Source organism: Ranitomeya variabilis, chromosome 4, assembly GCF_051348905.1.
Source record: "Ranitomeya variabilis isolate aRanVar5 chromosome 4, aRanVar5.hap1, whole genome shotgun sequence".
Lineage (NCBI taxonomy): Eukaryota > Metazoa > Chordata > Amphibia > Anura > Dendrobatidae > Ranitomeya > Ranitomeya variabilis.
Genome location: NC_135235.1, coordinates 736,525,155 through 736,546,900, shown reverse-complemented (window position 1 = coordinate 736,546,900; position 21,746 = coordinate 736,525,155). Strand labels below are relative to the sequence as shown.

General features: G+C 44.5%; 2 protein-coding genes across 7 annotated transcripts in view; one reads left to right on the top strand and one right to left on the bottom strand.

The window, feature by feature from the left end:
- LOC143768012 (oocyte zinc finger protein XlCOF7.1-like) overlaps positions 1-21,746 on the top strand; it is a 281,134-nt gene that overhangs the window by 19,495 nt on the left and 239,893 nt on the right. For 2 of the 7 annotated variants that reach the window (XM_077256639.1, XM_077256638.1), the window contains exons 1-5: positions 5,405-5,690; positions 5,820-5,999; positions 6,073-6,196; positions 6,280-6,392; positions 7,243-7,333. In XM_077256639.1, the coding sequence (XP_077112754.1) occupies positions 5,613-5,690; positions 5,820-5,999; positions 6,073-6,196; positions 6,280-6,392; positions 7,243-7,333 (586 nt within the window). In that variant the 5' untranslated portion in view covers positions 5,405-5,612. Of the gene's footprint in view, positions 1-5,404; positions 5,691-5,819; positions 6,000-6,072; positions 6,197-6,279; positions 6,393-7,242; positions 7,334-9,491; positions 12,232-21,746 lie in introns of those variants that run through there. The other 5 variants (XM_077256643.1, XM_077256641.1, XM_077256644.1 and 2 more) reach the window with 4 other exon arrangements.
- The window catches only part of LOC143768002 (uncharacterized), a 579,067-nt gene that overhangs the window by 435,453 nt on the left and 121,868 nt on the right, over positions 1-21,746 (bottom strand).

Here is a 21,746-nt window from a genome sequence, read left to right as displayed (position 1 = left end):
GATTGGGAGAAAAAGCTGTGCCAACCCTGTACGGATAAAATCGTCCGGGCGGAACACCCCTCATTAATTGAGGAGATCCGCTCCCTGGTTAGACAGGAGGTTCAGACCTCTCTGGCCACGCTCACCCCACCTCCACCGCCGCCACCATCCTCACCTGGTCCATCTCTCCCCAAAAAGAGAAAAATCCAGGAGTATTCCGAGTCAGAGTCTGAGGCATCTTATACGTCCTCTTCTGCCAAGTGGGAGGAGGTCTTACCCCATAAATCTGCGGAAATTAGAAGATACCTCTTTTCCTCTGAATACATTGAGGAATTGGTATCAGCAGTGAGGAACACCATGGGGCTTAAAGAGGAGTCAGTTCCTCATTCTATACAGGACGAACTTTTCGGTATACATACCACAAAACAGGTGGGCGATCCAATCCAACCTGCTAAAAGGAGTAAACTGGGTACAAGATCCTCTGATCACAGTGACAACGGATGCCAGTCAGAAAGGTTGGGGAGCAGTTGTCTCGCAGATCCCATTCCAGGGTCACTGGAGTCGAAGAGAAAGTTCCAGTTCTTCCAACTCCAGAGAATTGATGGCAGTGGAGAGGGCCCTCCTGGCGGCCAGCAGTCTCATTATAGGTCAGCATGTCAGAATTTATTCGGACAATATGACGACTGTTGCGCATCTAAAACACCAGGGAAGTCCAAAGTTCAACCAGTTGAGAGCAATATCGAACAGAATATTTTGCTGGGCAGAGAAACATCTCCTCTCACTATCAGCAATACACCTCAGAGGGTCAGTGAACATTCATGCAGATCTCCTAAGTCGTCACGACTTGCATCCAGGAGAATGGAGCCTGAAAGAGGACATCTTCAGAATGTTGACAGACAGATGGGGACTTCCCGATATAGACCTTCTAGCGTCAAGTCAGAATGCACAGGTCGAGAAATATTTCTCCCTAAACTCCAAGGACAGGTCCCAAGGAGTAGACGCCTTCGCTCACACATGGAGTTTTCGTCTAGCGTACGCTTTCCCTCCTATACCGTTACTGGCAAAGACCCTCCAGAAGATCCGGGACGATCAAGTCCAAACTATCCTAGTAGCGCCGGCATGGCCGAAAAGAAGCTGGTACCACCTCATAAAAGAACTGAAGGTGGATGGTCCGATTTTTCTTCAAGCAGAAGGTCTTCTCCGCCAGGGGCCCTTTTGCCATCCGGAACCACAAAGGTTCAATCTAGCAGCCTGGCTATTGAAGCCCAGGTACTAAGGGCCAAGGGCCTTTCACAGTCTGTAATCTCTACCCTACAGAAGTCCAGAAAACCCGTCACAAACGCCATATATGGGAAAATTTGGAATAGATTCTCCTCGTGGTGTCATCCTCATAAACCTGACCCTTTCCATCCTAATGTCTCGCAGATATTAGATTTTTTGCAAAAAGGTTTAGAGTTGGGGCTGAAGCCAAGTACCTTGAAAGTTCAAGTGTCAGCCTTGAGCTCTGTCTTCGATCAAGACCTTGCCAATCATCGTTGGGTAAAGAGGTTCATGGTCGCAGCCTCAAGGCATTGCCCAAGAAAACAAATTTTCGTACCATCATGGGACTTAAATATAGTTCTAAAGGGCCTTACGGCTCCTCCATTCGAGCCTTTGTCATCTTGTTCCTCACAGCTTCTGTCCTGCAAAACAGCCTTCTTGGTTGCAATTTCTACGGCTAGGCGAGTGGGAGAAATACAAGCCCTCTCAGTGAGAGAGCCTTATCTTACCATAAGAGACGACTCCATTGTGTTCCGAACTGATCCATGTTTCCTCCCGAAGGTAGTGTCAGAATTTCATCGATCACAGGATATAGTCCTTCCATCGTTCTGTCACAATCCTTCAAATCCGGAAGAACACAAATTTCATACCTTGGACGTACGGCGTATAGTGCTATACTATTTGGAACATACTAAATCATTCAGAATTGACAAAAATCTCTTCGTTCATCTTTCTGGCAGAAATAAGGGCAAGAAGGTAGCGAAGAGTACCATTGCCAACTGGATAAAGAAAGCCATTTCTGAAGCATACCTATCTCAGAATATTGCTATTCCTGCGGGCCTAAAAGCTCATTCCACCAGATCTACGTCTGTCTCTTGGGCTGAAAGGGCTGGTGCTTCAACGGAGCAGATTTGCAGGGCAGCAACATGGTCTTCCTTGCACACTTTTACTAAGCATTACAGATTGGACTTCTGGTCCAACCGGGATCTTGCCTTTGGCCGAAAGGTTCTTCAGGCAGTGGTCCCCCCCTAAATACAGAATTGGTTGGCATTCCTCCTGGTGGCTGTCGTGGAAGGCTACTAGAGAAAATAGAATTATTCTTACCGTTAATTCGGTTTCTAGGAGCCTTCCACGACAGCATTAATTCCCTCCCGATGTTCTTGGATAAATTTTTTCTGAGAACCTAAAAGGTAACCGGTGCTATGGGTTCAGTTGTAAGTCACTGGTTAATGGGAGGTGGGAGGGGCTTTTAACCTCTCGTGCTTCCTGTCCCCCATTAGGGTATGGAGACAACCTCCTGGTGGCTGTCGTGGAAGGCTCCTAGAAACCGAATTAACGGTAAGAATAATTCTATTTTTTCCAAATTTTGGTCCACAGTCACGTGAGGTCTTGCTTTTTGCAGGACGAGTTGATGTTTTTATTGGTACCATTTTCGGGCACGTGACATTTTTTTTTATTGCCTTTTATTCTGATTTTTGTGAGGCAGCATGAACAAAAAACAGCAATTCATGAATTTGTTTTTTTTTTGTTTTTTTTTGGGGGGGGGGGGCGTTTATACCATTCCGCGTTTGGAAAAATTGATAAAGCAGTTTTTTATTCTTTGGGTCAGTACGATTATAGCGATACCTCATTTATATAATTTTTTTATGTTTTGGCGCTTTTATACAATTAAAACTATTTTATATAAAAAATAATTTTTGCATCGGTTTATTCTGAGGGCTATAACTTTTTTATTTTTTTGCTGATGACGCTGTATGGCGGCTCGATTTTTTTTGCGGGATAAGATGACGTTTTATAGCGGTACTATGTTTATTTATATCCGTCTTTTTGATCGCGTGTTATTCCACTTTTTGTTCGGCGGTATGATGATAAAGCATTGTGTTTTGCCTCGTGGTTTTTTTTTTTTACTGTGTTCACTGAAGGGGTTAACTAGTGGGACAGTTTTATAGGTCGGGTTGTTACGGAAGCGGCAATACTAGATATGTGTACTCTTATTGATTTTTTTTTTATTATTTACATAAAGAAATGTATTTATTGGAACAATATTTTTTTTTTCTTTATTTAGGTTTTTTTTTTATATATATATTTTTACAGTGTATATATTTAATTTTTTTTAACTTTTTTCTACTTACATCACTATATATTATCAGATCGCTGATCTGACACTTTGCTTGTAAGCCATCCTCCCTGCAGGACATGGAAGGACCCCCGCAGCCATCTTGGATCTGGGGTCTGCAGGGAGGAGAACGAAGGAGACCCTTGGAGCAACGCGATCACATCGCGTTCCGAGGGTCTGAGGGAAGCACGCAGGGAGGCCTCCTTCCTGCGTGATAATTCCCTGTGCCACCTGAATGTTTGATCGCAGTGTTTCGGGGGTTAAAGTGTCAGGAGCGGTCACAGTGCCGGATGTCAGCTGTGATAATCGGCTGACACTCGTCTGCGATTGGCCGCGCTCCCCCTGAGTGCAGCTGATTGGGTATGACAGACTGTCCCGTCCATGGGAATGAAGTCCCAGGTCACATGGACGGGACAGTACGTCTGATGGCAGAAAGGGGTTAAGCAATAAGCCCAAAAATATTCAAAACCACATAAGGCTCAGCTGCGTGTTAAAGAACAGGTACATGTCATCAAATCAAGAACTTATAAAAAAAACAAACAAACCTAAGAGCTCTGAAACACACTCAACGCCTTTCCCCTTTCAAGGTTCATCAGGAGTGAATAAAGTATACATAGTATAAAGAGACTACTTAGCTGCTGAAGAAATTGCTATGACCGAAACAATAGCAGGGTTTAGAGTTCAAGCACATAAGGAAACGATACCCCTTCATAGTGTGCTGCATGATACGGTGCATGTTGATCCATGTTGCTATTGTGCCGGTCTTAGCAATTTCTTCAGTCACTATAATTGTGGTATACTGTCCAAACAAACTCTCATTTCAGTATCTCTCCTCCTATTCCTTTCCCCATCCCACAGGGCTGGATAGGGGTAGGAGGGACAGTCGACAGTGATCGGGGGCGCCATTGTGCAGGTGTAGGGTGCCAACCTCTGCTGGTAGGTAGGAACAGTTCAGTTTAGTGATAGGTACAGGCACCTCCTGGTATCTTTTAAATGGTGGTAGTGGTCCTTGTTATCGCCTTACTGCGTTAAGACATAATTAAAGGTAATTGTTTTAGTACATTTTTTACACGGTGAATTTCTTTGTTCAATTTTTCTGTACAGGAACAATCTTATTCTAGCTGTGATTTTCCTCATGGGTTGTGCTCACAGCCCAACACCGTGCAGGACGATTGGCATTTGCCACAGAACACCAGGTAAATTTGCCACTGGCGCCCTGTGCTCTTCACAGATGAAAGCAGGTTCACACTGAGCACATGTGACAGATGTGACGGAGTCTAGAGATGCCTTGGAGAGCGATCTGCTGCCTGCAACACCCTCCAGCATGACCGGTTTGGCAGGGGGTCAGTAATTGTGAGGGGTGGCATTTCTTTGGAGGGCCACATAGCCCTCCATGTGCTCGCCAGAGGTAGACTGAGTGCCATAGGCTACCGAGATGAGATCCTCAGACCTCTTGTGAGACCATATGCTGGTGCGGTTGGCCCTGGGTTCCTTCTGATGCATGACAATGCCAGACTGGAGTGTGTCAACAGTTCCTGCAAGATGAAGGCATTGAAGCTATGGACTGGCCCTCCTGTTCCCCAGACCTGAATCCGATTGAACACATCTGGGACATCAAGTCTCGCATGATCCATCAACATCACGTTGCACAACAGACTGTTCAGGAGTTGGCGGATGCTTTAGTCCAGGTGTGGGAGGAGATCCCTCAGGAGACCATCTGCCGCCTCATCAGGAGTATGCCCAGGCTTGTAGGGAGGTCATACAGGCACATGGAGGCAACACACACACAACTGAACATCATTTCCTTGTCTTGAGGCATTTTCACTGAAGTTGGATCAGCCTGTAATTGGATTTTCCACTTTGATTTTGAGTATCATTCCAACTCCAGACCTCCATGGGATATTCATTTTGATTTACATTGATAATTATGTTTTATTGTTCTCAACACATTCCACTATGCAATGAATAAAAATTTGCAGCTGAAATATTTCATTCAGTGATATCTAGGATATGGTATTTTAGTGTTCCCTTTATTTTTTTGAGCAGTGTAAATAGGTTTTATTAGTAGATGTAAAGAAGAAAACTAAATATTGTAAAATAATCAATCTCATATGTTTCCCTTATCTCCAGTAATTGTATTATTACACGGGATTTTTATGATGTTACATCGGCTCATCTTCTCATTCAGGTCTCTACAATATCAGATCCTCTCAGTGAAGATCTATATAAGAGAATTTTCCTGCTTTACCCATCAAAGATGGATATGGACAGATACAAGATGGCGGAGAGGATATTACACCTCACCCTAGAGATCCTCTTCCGGCTTACTGGAGAGGTGAGAGATTCTGATGACGTCACATTACATCATTCTTATCTATGGGAATAACAGATGGACAGACCTGGAGAGGTGAGGACTCTAGAAATGTCTGTAGTGAGATTTATTAATGTGTCTCTCCATAACCAGGATTACACAGTAGTGAAGAAGACCTCTAGTGAACGCTGTCAGGACCCTGTGTCTGAGGGATGGGGAAGACCCCTGAGTCCAATCCCAAGGCCTCCACCTCAGCCCCTGATACATGGGGACATCAATGACCAGAAGATCCTAGAACTCACCTACAAGATGATTGAGCTGCTGACTGGAGAGGTGACACTGCTGGGACATTATACAGTTACACTGTGAAGGTTTCGGGGGATAACGGTATCATTGTATGTGTCAGGTTCCTATAAGGTGTCAGGATGTCGCCCTCTATTTCTCCATGGAGGAGTGGGAGTATTTAGAAGGACACAAAGATCTGTACAAGGACGTCATGATGGAGGTTCCCCAGCCCCTCACATCACCAGGTAATAGACAAGACTAAATACACATTGTCTATAATTATCTGTATGTAAATAATGAATTCAGTCCCTGTATGTGTTTCCTCCAGATGTATCCAGTAAGATGACAACACCAGAGAGATGTCCCCGTCCTCTTCTTCCACAGGACTATAAACAAGAAGATCCCAATGTTCCTCAGGATCATCAGGTAGATGGAGAGAAGGTGTCATGAGATCTCTCCTATGATAAGTAGACGGCTGTGAAGGTCTTGTGCTCAGTCTTGTTTTATTCACCAGTATTATATGTTTTATACTTGTGAAATGAGAATGGTGCAGATGGCAGGCAGGGCTGCCACCAGGAATTTCGGTGTCCCATACTGGCAAAACTTTCCGGCCACTTGGGACTCTGCCCAGGCTACACCCCCCAGCTCCGCCTTCAACTCTCGAACCTTCCACAGTCCCACTGCCCACTCATTGAAAAACTCTGAATCTGTATCTGTGTAATGCATCCTATAGTCATATATAGTTGAATAATGCATCCCCTTAGGAGTATAATGCACCCCCATAGTAGTATAATGCACCCCCATATTAGTACAATGCACCTCCATAGCAGTATAATGCACTTCATAGTATAATGCAGCCCCATAGTAGTATAATGCACCCCCATAGTAGTATAATACAGCGTCATACTGCAGCTTTACAAAAAAAAAAGTTTATCCTGACCTGGCTGAGGTCCAGCGCTGTCCTCCACCTGATACATCTGAGGAGTGTGCCATCATATGTGAGTGTCATTATACGCCGGCATCGTGCCCTCTGACATCAGCTGCCAGCTTGTGATCTCCCGCAAGGCAACAGATTTTAACTTGCCGTGCGTCTGACGATGCATGATCAGTTGAGCTGCTGGGGCCCGTAGAGGAGAGGCGGCCTGCTGCGGGCCCTCTCTGCTCGCCAGGCCCTATTCGCCAGTAAGGGCTGTAATGCTCTGATGGCGGAACTGATGGCAGGATTAGAGCTGATCATAGATGTGACTATCTCTTCTCTTCATCTGTCTGTGACTATTACGATGTTTTTCAGAGTGAAGATCTGACCCATATTAATACTACAGAGACATATGTGAGGGGTGATGAGCGGTGTAAAGAGGAGATTCCTACATATGACTACCCAGGTGAGTAGTGACCACTAAATGCAGAGAAGTCACATATTCTTCTCAGTCACCGGCTGTGGCTGCTTTATCGGTGGTGTAGTCCGGCCATATCACAATCGGGTGTTCACCATTTTGCCTCTAGACCTCAACATTCTCCTCCATCCAAACTTTGACACATCAGCTCTAAACTGGTATAAAAAAAGTATTTGAATGTCTAATATTTCTTCTTGAAACTGATCTGACATCTACCATTGGCCCTTATAATAGTTTCGCTTGACAGAGCCACTGAGCCCCATACTCTAATTACCCCAGAGAGGTTTCTCCACTAGTTACTCATTTATTACTGATGAAGACTGATGAGTTTGATTATTTCAGTAAATGTGTTATCGTCTTCAGTCACAGTGTTTTACTACAGTAGTTACTGCTCAAATCCTTTGACTTAACCACTTCCTGCAGTCCTTTTTTGTTCCTAATCAGGACCCAATTTTTCGAACCTGATGTGTGTCACTTTGTGGTGATCACTTTGGAATTCTTCACAAATGATAATAGGAAACAAATGGACCTTACAAATTATTTTCCACCTTCTCTTGAATCTGACAGCACCCTATATACAATTGTACACTACTGTCTGGGCACATGGCAGGGTTAAGAAGCTATTTAGCTATTTGACTGCAGATCTTGCAGAAATAGTTTGCAGATACGATGCATTGGGGGCACTGTTCGTGGTCACCTGGAAGCTCAAAAGATGGCCACCATGAAAGGACTTGTCGCTATCTACTCCATTTTACGGATCCTAGGGATCGCCTTGTTCATCATACTTTAACCCTTCTACATGGGTCTGTACCTAGACAGAGACCCCTAGGCTTTGGCCATGGTGTTACCGTCTGTTATGTGATGCGAGATGTAGCAAGAATAGTCAGGTAATCGGGTCAGTACCAGGAGAGCAGAGAAAATACAAAATCAGAAGACACAAGAGTAGTCAGTAAGTGAGCCGAGGTCACAACAGTTAACAAATAAACAAGCCGGGAGATGAGCACAGAGGAATTAACCAGAGGAGAAGGCTGTATCTGACAGCTTCCAGCAATATGCTTCGAGCTTTGGTAGGGTGTGGTGCTTTCCAACTGGCTGGAGCAGGGAGCTGGACAACACACATCCATACTGCCAGACTGGATGGTACTACAAATCCCAGGCACCCTAATCTTAGTGGCAGGGCAGAGCCTGCGTTGCCCAAAGCTTCTGGTTTCGATGTCTCCTCCATTACCAGTGCCGCCTGTAGAATGAGTAAGGTCGTGCCTGGTAACAGAACCAGACATCACAGGAGCAGATCCAAGAGGAGATAGGACATATGCCATATGCAGAAGCCCTAATATGAGAAAATGGCAGAAAACCAGAACAGTAGGAATCCCCATAAATTGACTTCATTTTGGAAATTATAACCCTCAGGGGATTAATGTATTGGAGTAGTGACTATGTTGACCCCAGAGCCACTTTCTAGAAATTAGCACGCAGTGGATGTTGGAGAGTGAAAATTGCAAATATGCCATTTTAGTACCCAACACAGTGCCCAGATTGTGCTCCAGGAGACACACACATTGTAAATTAAGTGGGTTCTTCTCACTATAGTAATGCCAAATACATTATTATTATCATTATTAATTTTTATAGCTCCATTTATTCCATGGCGCTTTACACGTGCTTTATACATGGATGCTAAATGTGGTTTGGGCACACTGCAAGGCTCAGAAGCGAGGGGAAAATTTGACTTTGAGAGAGCGGATATTGCTGGATTGGTGTATGGAAGCCATGGTGCTTTTCAAGAGCCTTTGAGCCACTTGTAATGTAGAAACCTGTTTTTCACTGACAGATGATGGACCTGAGTGGGGACTTGTTTTTTTGGGGAGATGAGTAGAAGGTTCATTGGTATAATTTTCCTCAACATAACATTGTTTGGTGACTTTTTGCTCTATATTTCGGAGGCAGAATGGACCAACAGTTGAACACCACACTCTACTGGTTCATCCTATGAGGTTTTCTATTAGACTGTAAGCTGTCATTGTCTTAGTGAATAATTACGTATTCAACATAACTTGTCATGTTGTGGACAGTTTACGTACAAATGTTAAAATATGTAAAATTCAAGGATTTTTTTATGAAAACTAATTGGTTTTATTTTTAACAGATGACTGCACCAGGCGATCCGAGGGGCAGCTGACATCTTCAGTTTTTAAATCAGATAATCTTGAGATCCCACAGGATACAATTGAAGTGAATGCCATTACTCCAGATATACCATCGTCCCTTCGCAGCAAGGATCTATCGTCTGATCTCTTGAAACAGGTCCTGTCTTCTGATTCATTACCGACTACTAAGGAAAATCAAAGTCACAAAATAAGCATTAAAAAACAAGTTGGTCCTGAAGTAGAGAAGCCATTTTCACTTTTAGAATATATAAATCATTTTCCCCTCAAAGAATCTTTTCTTAAGCATCAAAAAATTCACACAGCAGAGAATAGATTTTCTTGTTCCAAGTGTGGGAGATGTTTTAACCAGAAGAGGAAACTTGTTAGACACCAAAGAACTCACACAGGGGAGAAGGCTTTTTCATGTTCAGAATGTGGGAAACGTTTTAATTGGAAAGCGCATCTTGATAACCACCAGAGAATCCACACAGGGGAGAAGCCTTTTTCCTGTTCAGAATGTGGGAAATATTTTAACCACAAATCAAATTTTGTTAAGCACCAGAGAACTCACACAGGTGAGAAGCCTTTTTCATGTTCAGAATGTGGGAAATGTTTTAATCAGAAAGGGCATCTTGATGGCCACCAGAGAATCCACACAGGGGAGAAGCCTTTTTCCTGCTCAGAATGTGGGAAATGTTTTAATCAGAAATCAAATCTTGTTAGTCACCAGAAAAGTCACACAGCGGAGAAGCCTTTTTCCTGTTCAGAATGTGGGAAATGTTTTAATCGGAAATCAAATCTTGTTAGTCACCAGAAAAGTCACACAGCGGAGAAGCCTTTTTCCTGTTCCTAATGTGGGAAATGTTTTATATGGAATTCAACTCTTTAATAAACATCAGAGAAGTTGCACAGGGGAGAAGCCTTTTTCATGTTCAGAATGTTGGAAATATTTAACCAAAGATTGTAACTTCTCAAAACAGTTGTCTTACTACTAGGACAACACCTTGTCATTCCTTATGTTTGGCCTCGTTAAAACAAAAATACTCGTACACAGCTCCCTTGCCAGCGCCAATTCAGTGGTGTCAGGATTCATGTGAGGTTGTTACAGTACACAAGCCCTGCGCCCAATCGGTGCTGGCTTCACTGTCCCCGCCTTTGGAAGTATTGTACATAAACAGGAAACCAGAGCTGCGACTGCTCTCTACTTCCTCCTATTGTTTGATTTGAAGTTGGGGACAGTGACATCAGCGCTGATTGGCCACAGGGCTCGCATGACGTGACAAACTCACATGAGCTTCATGAACGCAAGTGCTGACACTGCTGGAACTGCATCTGCATGGAAGGTTTGAATAATTATTTTTATTTTGACAGGATCAAATATAAGACTTGAGAAGGGATTGTCCAAGTGGAGAACAACCCTTTTAAACATAAAAAAATCCCACACAGCGAGAAGTCATTAACATTCCTAGAGTGTAAAGAATGAATTACTTGAGAGAATTTTTTTGTTCACTGTCAAAACTAGCTCTGACCTGGAGAAAATATATACAATGGAGAAAATAACTATTGGATACTATACCGATTTTTGGAAGTTCTTCCAGCTACAAACTTGCATTTTTTTTTTTTTTTTAAGGTACAATTCAACTATAAGAGACAGAATCTAAAAATAAAAGCCAGGTGATAACATTGTATGATTTTTGCATAATTAAATTGCATTTTATTGCATGAAATAACATATTTTTCGGACTATAAGACGCACCAGACCATAAGACTCACAAAGGTTTTAAAGGAGGAAATTAGGGAAATAAAAACTGAAGCAAAAAATGTGGTAAATTTTGTACTTGATATCTTCTATCCTGGTATATGGTCCCCTCATCCACATCCTGATATATACATTGTCACGATAATGTGAATATGTCATGTTTGAGTCTGCCTAGCTTTATAAGACACACGCTGCGGGCTATTCCGCCCCCCCCTCTTTTCTCTGCTGGTTGCCTGTGTGTGCGTGAAGAAAATTTTTTATTGCCCCCGGCAAATAGCAGTTTCTGCGAAGGCTGCTCACTCGTCCCTCCTCCCATCTAGTACTTGTTGGAACTGGTGTAAGACATGAGTTTCTTTGTCGTATTAATGTTACACTTATGCGGCACCGATTTGGGCTGGAACTATACGAATTACATATTCCGGATGTCTATCGGTAGACCTATCGGCCACTGAAAGCGCGAGCAACTATGCGCAACGAGTGCAAATTCCGGATTTCTCCTTAAGCAGTTCATGTAATGGCTTCATATTTACACTTAACAGAACGCCCCTGACGTGGGGAACATCATGAGCATCGTGTCGTACTTATGTGAGGTTCACACAGCAATTTATGCATAAAAAATAGTTTTCATATTGTAAGAAAAGGGAAGGTTTCAGCCCCTAAGTGATGTCACCACATTGGGAGTGCCTGGGCTTTAGGCAGGGAATATCTGTGTAAAGCAGGATTCTTGCAGTGTCTTTTGCTGGGGATTCAGCTACGACAGGCTGTGCAATCTGACGTGAGAATAAGTGGGGAAGGTCCCCTCCTCCAGTCAGGATACAGTGTACCATTGATGATATAGAAGAATTGTAAGTCAATTTTCAACGTTAATCACTTTTTATTTGTAATTGCGATATACACATGATTCGTCTTCTTTATAATATCTTTTTAATATTTTTGTAAATACTGCCTATCTTTTATGGAGTAAAATTTATAATTTTACTAACTTGTCTCCATGCTCTATACAACTGTGGGTCCTCTGAGGTGAATAACGCTACTGATTTGGGTTGGCTCTGGACCCGTTAACCTTTGGTGAAAATCGGAGCTGATTGCAGCGACCTTGTTCTGTGCAATTGGGCGTCTTTGCAGTGACCGGCGGCATAGATAATTATTGTTCCCACCTGAGTGGGAGTAGTTATATCGTCCTCTCTGCAGTGTGCCCAATAACCAGTACATAGCAGGCAGCCTTTCTGGCGACTAATTACCCTAGGTGCAGTACCTGATTTGACCTGAGGGTAAAAGGGGTGCCTGAGAGCTGCAAGTTCCAAACCGGAACTGGGAAGTGGAATGTAGCTAAATCCCCTTCGGAAGGAACCAGGGGAAATCAAACAACCCCCTTGTTATCAAGGTATCCGGGATGCCTGACATATTGTTGGGATTCGTGACATATTGTTGGCAGCACGGTGGGAACCGTGACACACATGGTCCCCTCATCCCTACTCTGGTATGCATGGCCCTCTCGTCCCTATCTTGGTATGCATGGATCCCTCATCCCTATCCTGATAGGAATGGTCCTCTTCATCCCTATCCTGGCAGGAATGATCATCCTCATTTCTATCCTGGTATGCAGGGCCCCAATCTCATCCTAGTATGCATGGCCTAATCCCTATCCTGGTATTCAGGGCCTCTATCTTGTCCTAGTATTCATGGCCCCACCCCTATTCTGGTATGCAGGGCCCCCATCTCATCCTAGTATGCATGTCCCCAACCTTATTCTGGTATGATTGGCCCCCATCCCGATCCTGGTATGCATGGTCCCAGTTTATCCTTAATGCAGCAGCCAGGGTTGTCCATCTAGCTAATCGGTATTCAGATGTGTCTGCTCTTCACCAGTCATTACACTGGCTGCCCATTCATTATAGAATCCAACTCAAAGTACTTGTTCTCACCCACAAAGCTCTCCACAGTGCTGCACCTCCTTACATCTCCTCCCTCATTTCGGTCTATCAACCTAACTGACCACTGCACTCTGCAAACGACTTTCGACTAACCTCTGCACTGATCCGTACCTCCCACTCCTGATTCCAAGACTTCTCCCGTGCTACGCCAATCCTCTGAATGATCTACCTCTAGATATTAGGACCATCTACAATTTGCATAGTTTTAGGCGCTCCCTCAAAAGACATTTGTTCAGAGCGGCCTATCACGTTCACTAATCAGTCATTTCATGTGTGTGTGTGTAGCCCATTCACTACTTCCATCTATCCCCCACCCCCTGAAGATGGCTGGACCATCATTGTAAATACACACCTGTACTGGTAGCTCTAGGGGGCTGATATTCTCCCCTCACACCGTTAGTTGGTGCGGGGGTTCTCGAATATTCAGCGTGGATATTTTACAGGGTTTTCTGCTGACCGCATAGTCCACTGTCTATTTTCTGCTATCTAGTAGTAGTGGGCCTCATTTTGCTGAATCTGATTTAATCTCTGCGTTTGTGCCTTCCTCATACCTCACCGTTATTATTTGTTGGGGGCTTTCTATATCTTTGGGGTTAATTTCTCTAGAGGCAAGTGAGGTCTTATTTTCTCTCTAGGGTAGTTAGTTTCTCAGGCTGGCTCGAGACGTCTAGGAATTTTAGGCACGTTCACCGGCTACCTCTAGTGTGTGCGGTTAGGATCAGGTATGCGGTCAGCCCAGTTACCACCTCCCTAGAGCTGGTTCTATGTTTTGCAAACTTAGCTGGTGTTTAGTGATCCTCATCCACTAGGATCATAACAGTATAACAGGCCATAAAGAGAAATGTTTAATGCATCGCAGAAGCGGGATTAAAATGAAGCTCTGAGTACATTTTTTTTTTTTTTTTTTTTGCTGCAGTCTGTCTAGCTTCTTCCATCCCCTTATACTCTGAGTGGCTTGGAGCTCTGCTGCAGACATGAATGTTCAGACTCTGACTTCTAGTGTGGATCAGCTTGCTGCTAGAGTGCAAAGCATTCAGGATTTTGTTATCCATAGTCCTATGTCTGAACCAAAAATACCTATTCCTGAGCTGTTTTTTGGAGATAGATCTAAGTTCCTGAATTTTAGGAATAATTGTAAATTGTTTCTGTCTTTGAGACCTCGTAGCTCTGGTGATTCCGCTCAGCAAGTTAAAATTGTTATCTCCTTTTTGCGTGGCGACCCTCAAGATTGGGCCTTCTCTTTGGCGCCAGGAGATCCTGCATTGGTGAATGTTGATGCGTTTTTTCTGGCGCTTGGATTGCTTTATGAGGAGCCTAATCTTGAAAATCAGGCAGAAAAGGCGTTGCTAGCTATCTCTCAGGGTCGGGATGAAGCTGAGGTTTATTGCCAGAAATTTCGGAAATGGTCAGTGCTTACTCAATGGAATGAGTGTGCCCTGGCCGCAAATTTCAGAGAGGGTCTTTCTGAAGCCATTAAGAATGTGATGGTGGGGTTTCCCATCCCTACAAGTCTGAGTGATTCAATGGCCTTGGCCATTCAGATTGATCGGCGTTTGCGGGAGCGCAAATCTGCTAATCCTTTGGCGGTGCTGTCTGAACAGACATCTGACTCTATGCAATGTGACAGAATTCTGACCAGAGCCGAACGTCAAAATGGGTTGTGCTTTTACTATGGTGATTCTACGCATGTTATCTCAGCATGCTCTAAACGCTTTAAAAAAGTCACTAAACCTGTCGCCATTAGTACTTTGCAGCCTAAATTTATTTTGTCTGTGACTTTAATTTGTTCTTTGTCATCCTACTCGGTTATGGCTTTTGTGGATTCAGGTGCTGCCCTGAATCTGATGGATTTGTCGTTTGCCAGGCGCTGTGGTTTTGTCCTGGAGCCTTTGGAATTTCCTTTTCCTCTGAGAGGAATTGATGCTACGCCATTGGCTGAGAATAAGCCTCAGTATTGGACGCAAGTGACTATGTGCATGACTCCTGTACATCAGGAGGTGATTCGTTTTCTTGTGCTGCATAATGTGCATGATGTTGTCGTTTTGGGTCTGCCATGGCTACAGGCCCATAATCCAGTTTTAGATTGGAAAGCTATGACTGTGTCAAATTGGGGTTGTCAGGGGATTCATGGCGATACTTCATTGGTGTCCACTGCTTCTTCTACTCCTTCTGAGATCCCTAAGTTTTTGTCGGACTACCAGGATGTATTTAGTGAGCCCAGGTCCAGTGCCCTTCCTCCTCATAGGGACTGTGATTGTGCTATAAATTTGATTCCTGGTAGTAAGTTTCCTAAGGGACGACTCTTTAATTTATCTGTACCAGAGCATGCCGCGATGCGGAGTTATATTAAGGAGTCTTTGGAGAAGGAACATATTCGCCCATCCTCTTCCCCTCTTGGTGCAGGATTTTTTTTTTTGTGGCCAAGAAAGACGGGTCTTTGAGACCTTGTATAGATTATCGTCTTCTGAATAAGATCACGGTCAAATTTCAGTATCCTTTGCCATTATTGTCTGATTTGTTTGCTCGGATTAAGGGTGCCAGTTGGTTCACCAAGATAGATCTTCGTGGTGCGTATAACCTTGTGTGCATTAAGCAGGGAGATGAATGGAAAACAGCATTTAATACGCCTGAAGGCCATTTTGAGTACTTGGTGATGCCTTTTGGACTCTCTAATGCTCCTTCTGTGTTTCAGTCCTTCATGCATGACATTTTTCGGAAATATCTGGATAAATTTATGATTGTTTATCTGGATGACATTTTGTTTTTTTTCTGATGATTGGGATTCCCATGTGAAGCTGGTCAGGATGGTGTTTCAGGTCCTGCGTGATAATGCTCTATTTGTGAAGGGCTCAAAATGTCTCTTCGGAGTACAGAAGGTTTCTTTTTTGGGTTTTATTTTTTTCTCCTTCTACTGTGGAGATGGACCCAGTCAAGGTCCAGGCCATTCATGACTGGACTCAGCCCACGTCTATTAAGAGTCTTCAGAAGTTCTTGGGCTTTGCTAATTTTTACCGTCGTTTTATCGCTAATTTTTCTGGCGTAGTTAAACCTTTGACGGATATGACCAAGAAAGGTTCTGATGTCACTAATTGGTCTCCTGCGGCCGTGGAGGCCTTTCGGGAGCTGAAGCGCCAGTTTTCTTCAGCACCAGTCTTGTGTCAGCCAGATGTCTCTCTTCCCTTCCAGGTTGAAGTTGATGCTTCTGAGATTGGAGCAGGGGCTGTTTTGTCGCAGAGAAGCTCTGAGGGCTCTGTGATGAAGCCATGTGCTTTCTTTTCAAGAAAATTTTCGCCTGCTGAGCGGAACTATGATGTTGGTAATCGGGAGTTGTTGGCTATGAAGTGGGCATTTGAGGAGTGGCGACATTGGCTCGAGGGAGCTAAGCATCGTGTGGTGGTCTTGACTGATCACAAGAATCTGATTTATCTCGAGTCTGCCAAGCGCCTAAATCCTAGACAGGCTCGTTGGTCGTTGTTTTTCTCTCGTTTTGACTTCGTGGTCTCATACCTGCCTGGTTCAAAGAACGTAAAAGCTGATGCGCTTTCTAGGAGTTTTGTGTCTGACTCTCCGGGAGTCTCAGAGCCGGCTGGTATCCTCAGAGAGGGAGTGATTTTGTCGGCGATTTCCCCAGATTTGCGACGAGTGCTGCAGAGATTTCAGGCTGATAGACCTGATCGTTGCCCACCAGAGAGACTGTTTGTCCCTGATAGATGGACCAGCAGAGTTATTTCCGAGGTTCATTCTTCGGTGTTGGCAGGGCATCCGGGAATTTTTGGTACCAGAGATTTGGTGGCTAGATCCTTCTGGTGGCCTTCCTTGTCGCGGGATGTGCGTTCCTTTGTGCAATCCTGTGGGATTTGTGCTCGGGCTAATCCCTGCTGTTCTCGTGCCAGCGGTTTGCTTTTGCCTTTGCCTGTCCCTAAGAGGCCTTGGACGCACATTTCCATGGATTTTATTTCGGATCTGCCAGTGTCTCAGAAAATGTCTGTCATCTGGGTGGTGTGTGACCGTTTTTCCAAGATGGTACATTTGGTGCCCTTGCCTAAGTTGCCTTCCTCCTCCGATTTGGTTCCTTTATTCTTTCAGAATGTGGTTCGGTTGCACTGCATCCCTGAGAATATTGTGTCTGACAGAGGATCCCAGTTTGTGTCCAGATTCTGGCGAACCTTTTGTGCTAAGATGGGCATTGATTTGTCTCTTTCGTCGGCTTTTCATCCTCAGACTAACGGCCAAACCGAGCGAACTAATCAGACGTTGGAAACTTACTTGAGATGTTTTGTTTCTGCGGATCAGGATGATTGGGTGACTTTTTGCCATTGGCCGAGTTTGCCCTTAATAATCGGGCTAGTTCTGCTACTTTGGTTTCGCCCTTTTTCTGCAATTCTGGTTTTCATCCTCGTTTTTCCTCGGGTCAGGTTGAGTCTTCTGACTGTCCTGGGGTGGATTCTGTGGTGGATAGGTTGCAGCGTATTTGGAACCATGTGGTGGACAATTTGAAGTTGTCTCAGGAGCAGGCTCAGCGTTTTGCCAACCGCCGCCGCGGTGTGGGTCCCCGACTTCTTGTTGGGGATTTGGTGTGGTTATCTTCTCGGTATGTTCCTTTGAATGTCTCCTCTCCTAAATTCAAGCCTCGCTTCATCGGTCCTTATAAGAATTTGGAAATCCTTAACCCGGTGTCTTTTCGTTTGGACCTTCCAGCGTCGTTTGCCATTCATAATGTGTTTCATAGGTCTTTGTTGCGGCGGTACGTGGTGCCTGTGGTTCCTGCTGTTGAGCCTCCTGCTCCGGTGTTGGTTGAGGGCGAGTTGGAGTACGTGGTGGAGAAGATCTTGGATTCTCGTATCTCCAGACGGAGGCTTCAGTATTTGGTTAAGTGGAAGGGCTATGGTCAGGAGGATAATCCCTGGGTTGTCGCCTCTGATCATGCGGCCGATTTGGTTCTTGCCTTTCACACTGCTCATCCTGATCGCCCTGGGGGCCTTGGTGAGGGTTCGGTGACCCCTCCTCAAGGGGGGGGTACTGTTGTGAACTGTGTTTCTGGGCTCCCTCTTGTGGTCACAAGCGGTAGTGTATAGTCAGGTCTCTTTGCAGGTTTGGGCCTTCAGCTGTTTCGTTAAGCTGTGGGTGTTTCCTATTTAACTCTCCTGGAGACTCTGTCTCTTGCCTGTTATCGATGTGTTCAGTCCAAATCTGATTCCTTCTGATTCCTGCCATCTGTCTCTAGCAAGAGAAGCTAAGTTTTTGTTTGCTACTTTTGATCATTTGTATTTATCATGTTTTTAGTCCAGCTTGCCAAAATGTGATTTCCTTGCGTGCTGGTAGCTCTAGGGGGTTGATATTCTCCCCTCACACCGTTAGTTGGTGCGGGGGTTCTCGAATATTCAGCGTGGATATTTTACAGGGTTTTCTGCTGACCGCATAGTCCACTATCTATTTTCTGCTATCTAGTAGTAGTGGGCCTCATTTTGCTGAATCTGATTTCATCTCTGCGTTTGTGCCTTCCTCTTACCTCACCGTTATTATTTGTTGGGGGCTTTCTATATCTTTGGGGTTAATTTCTCTAGAGGCAAGTGAGGTCTTATTTTCTCTCTAGGGTAGTTAGTTTCTCAGGCTGGCTCGAGACGTCTAGGAATTTTAGGCACGTTCACCGGCTACCTCTAGTGTGTGCGGTTAGGATCTGGTATGCGGTCAGCCCAGTTACCACCTCCCTAGAGCTGGTTCTATGTTTTTGCAAACTTAGCTGGAATTTAGTGATCCTCATCCACTAGGATCATAACACTCCCCCACCTCATTGTAGATTGTAAGCTCTCATGAGTAGGGTCATCTTATTTTGCTTTAATTATTGTATTGTTAACATTGTTACTTATGACTGTTGTGTTTGAAACTGTAAAGCACTGCGGAATATGTTGGAGCTATATAAATAAACATTATTATTATGATTGGCCCCACCCCCATCCTGGTATGAATGACCCATCAGAAAACATTAGAAAGTAAATCATTTCACTTACATTCCCTGCATCCCCTCGCAGCATCTTGTTCCGGTGCCAGCAGCTGCTTTATGCTTGTAAGCAGCGCATGGCAGGGATGTCATGCCTGGCTCATAAGCAGAGCACAGCTGCCAGAATACTCACTGCTCTGCATGCCGGGACTGTGTGCGCATAGAGTAGTGAGTATTTATTGCCCTTCAGTAGTGCAGTGTCAGCCAGAGCCTTCCTGCTGCTGCCCGTTGTCACATGTGCAGCTGCTTAAGATAAATGAATATTCACTTCTCTGGGCATGGAGAGAGGTGAGTATTCATTTCTCTTAAGTAGTGAGACACGTGGCTGCCCGGCAGCAGCAGGAAGCCGGCGGCTGACACTGTGCACGCTACGGAAGAGCAATGAATACTCACTGCCCACCACACACATAGTCCTGGTGTGCAGAGCAATGAGTATTACGGCAGCTGCCCTTCGGCTTGCAAGTAGCGCATGATGACCCTGCCATGCGCTGCTTACAAGCATAAAGCAGCTGCTGGCATCGGAACAAAATGCTTTGAGGGAGTGCCGGGAAGGTAAGTGTAATGATTTGGCTTTTTTTTATGTTTTCTGATGGGGCCATGCATACCAGGACCGGGCTGGGGGCCAATCATACCAGAATAAGGATGGGGCCATGCATACTAGGACAAGATGGGGATGCGGCCATGCTTACCAAGACCGGGGTTGGGGGCCAATCATACCAAGATACTATTAAAGAGAAATAAATATTCATTGCCCTCCACATCCATGGGCGTGGAATGCAGTGAATATTAATTTCTCTTTAGCAGCGCGCCCAGGAGTTAGCCACAGCAGCCGGCTCCAGCCTCCTGTGACCCGCTGCTCCCCTGATGCCACTCACCCACCTCCCCAACACAACCAGAGCCGGTACATCCAGACTATAATACGCACTCCCCATTTTCCTCCACTTTTTTAGAGGAAAAAGTGCATCACTTACTAACCAGCAAGAATTCTGTCTCTCACAGACCTGTTAGTTTTTCATTAAGAAGCTCTCCTATTCTGCACTCATTACCTGTATTCATTGCACCTGTTTGAAATCATTACCTGTATAGAAGACTCTTGTCCCCACACTCAATCACTCTCCAAGCTCTCCACCATGGCCAAGAACAAAAAACTGTCTAAGGACACCAGGGACAAAATTGTAGACCTGCACAAGACTGGGATGGGCTCCAGGGTAGACCTGCACAAGACTTGCATGGGTTCCAGGACAATAGGCAAGATGCTTGGTGAGAAGGCAACAACTCTTGGTGCAATTATTAGAAAATAGAAGAAACACAAGATCACTGTCAATCTTCCTCAATTTGGGGCTCCCTGCAAGATCTCGTCTTAAGGGATAAGTATGATTCTAAGAAAAGTCAGGAATCAGCCCAGAACTAAATGGCAGGACCTGGTCAAAGACCTGAAAAGAGCTGGGACTACAGTCTCAAACTTACTGTCAGTAACTTACTATGCTGTCATAGATTAAAATCCTGCAGGGCACACAAGTTTCCCCTGCTCACACCGGCACAAGTCCAGGCCCGTTGGAAATCTGTCAGTGACCATGTGGATGATCCAGAGGAAGAATGGAAGAAGGTCATGTGGTCAGATGAGAACAAAATATAACTTTGTGGTAGAAACTCCACTCCGTGTTTTGAGTGAGAAGGATGAGTACATCCCAACCATGAAGCATGATAGGGAAAACCTTATGGTGCTTTTCTGCGAAAGAAATCAGATGACTGCACTTTTTGAAGGGAGGATGAATGAGGTCATGGCCATCAACCTCTTTTCCTCAGTAAGAGCATTGAAGATGGGTCATGGCTGGGTCTTCCATCACAACATTGACCCCAAACATAGTCTTGGCAACTAAAAAGTGGCTTCGTAAGAAGCATTTCAAAGTTCTGGAGTGGCCTAGCCAGTTTCCAGAAAAACTTTGGAGGGAGCTGAAACTTAATGTTGCCCGGTGACAGCCCTGACTGAAACCTGAACTAACTGAAGATCTGTGTGGAGGAGTGGGCCAAAATCCCTGCTGCAATGTGTGTGTAAACTTGATCAATAACTATGGGAAACGTCTGACCTCTGTAATTGCAAACAAAGGTTTCTGTACTAAATATTAAATTCTGTTTGACATGAAATCTACTATTGACATGAAATCCTCACCAGAATGTCACACAAAAAAAATCTCATGATGGGTAAAACCAGTGAGCTGTCTCAAGGCCTTTGCAACCTTATTCTTGCAAAATATACTCATGGGATTGGATACAGAAACATTTATAAACTACTGAAGGTTCTAGTGAGTACTGTTGTGGCAGTGGTCTGATAATTGAAAGAACATGATTTTACTATAAACCGGCCACGACCAGGTTTTAGACAAAAAAATTTTCCAAGACCAAGGATTACCTGAGGAGAGCTACAGAAAGACCTGGAATCAGCAGCTACAATTGATATAAAGAAAACTGTAAGGCATGCACTCAACCTCCATGGTCTGTATGCAGGCTCACCACTCAAGGTTCCATTGCTGAACAAAAAGCAATTTTTTTTTACAAAATTGCT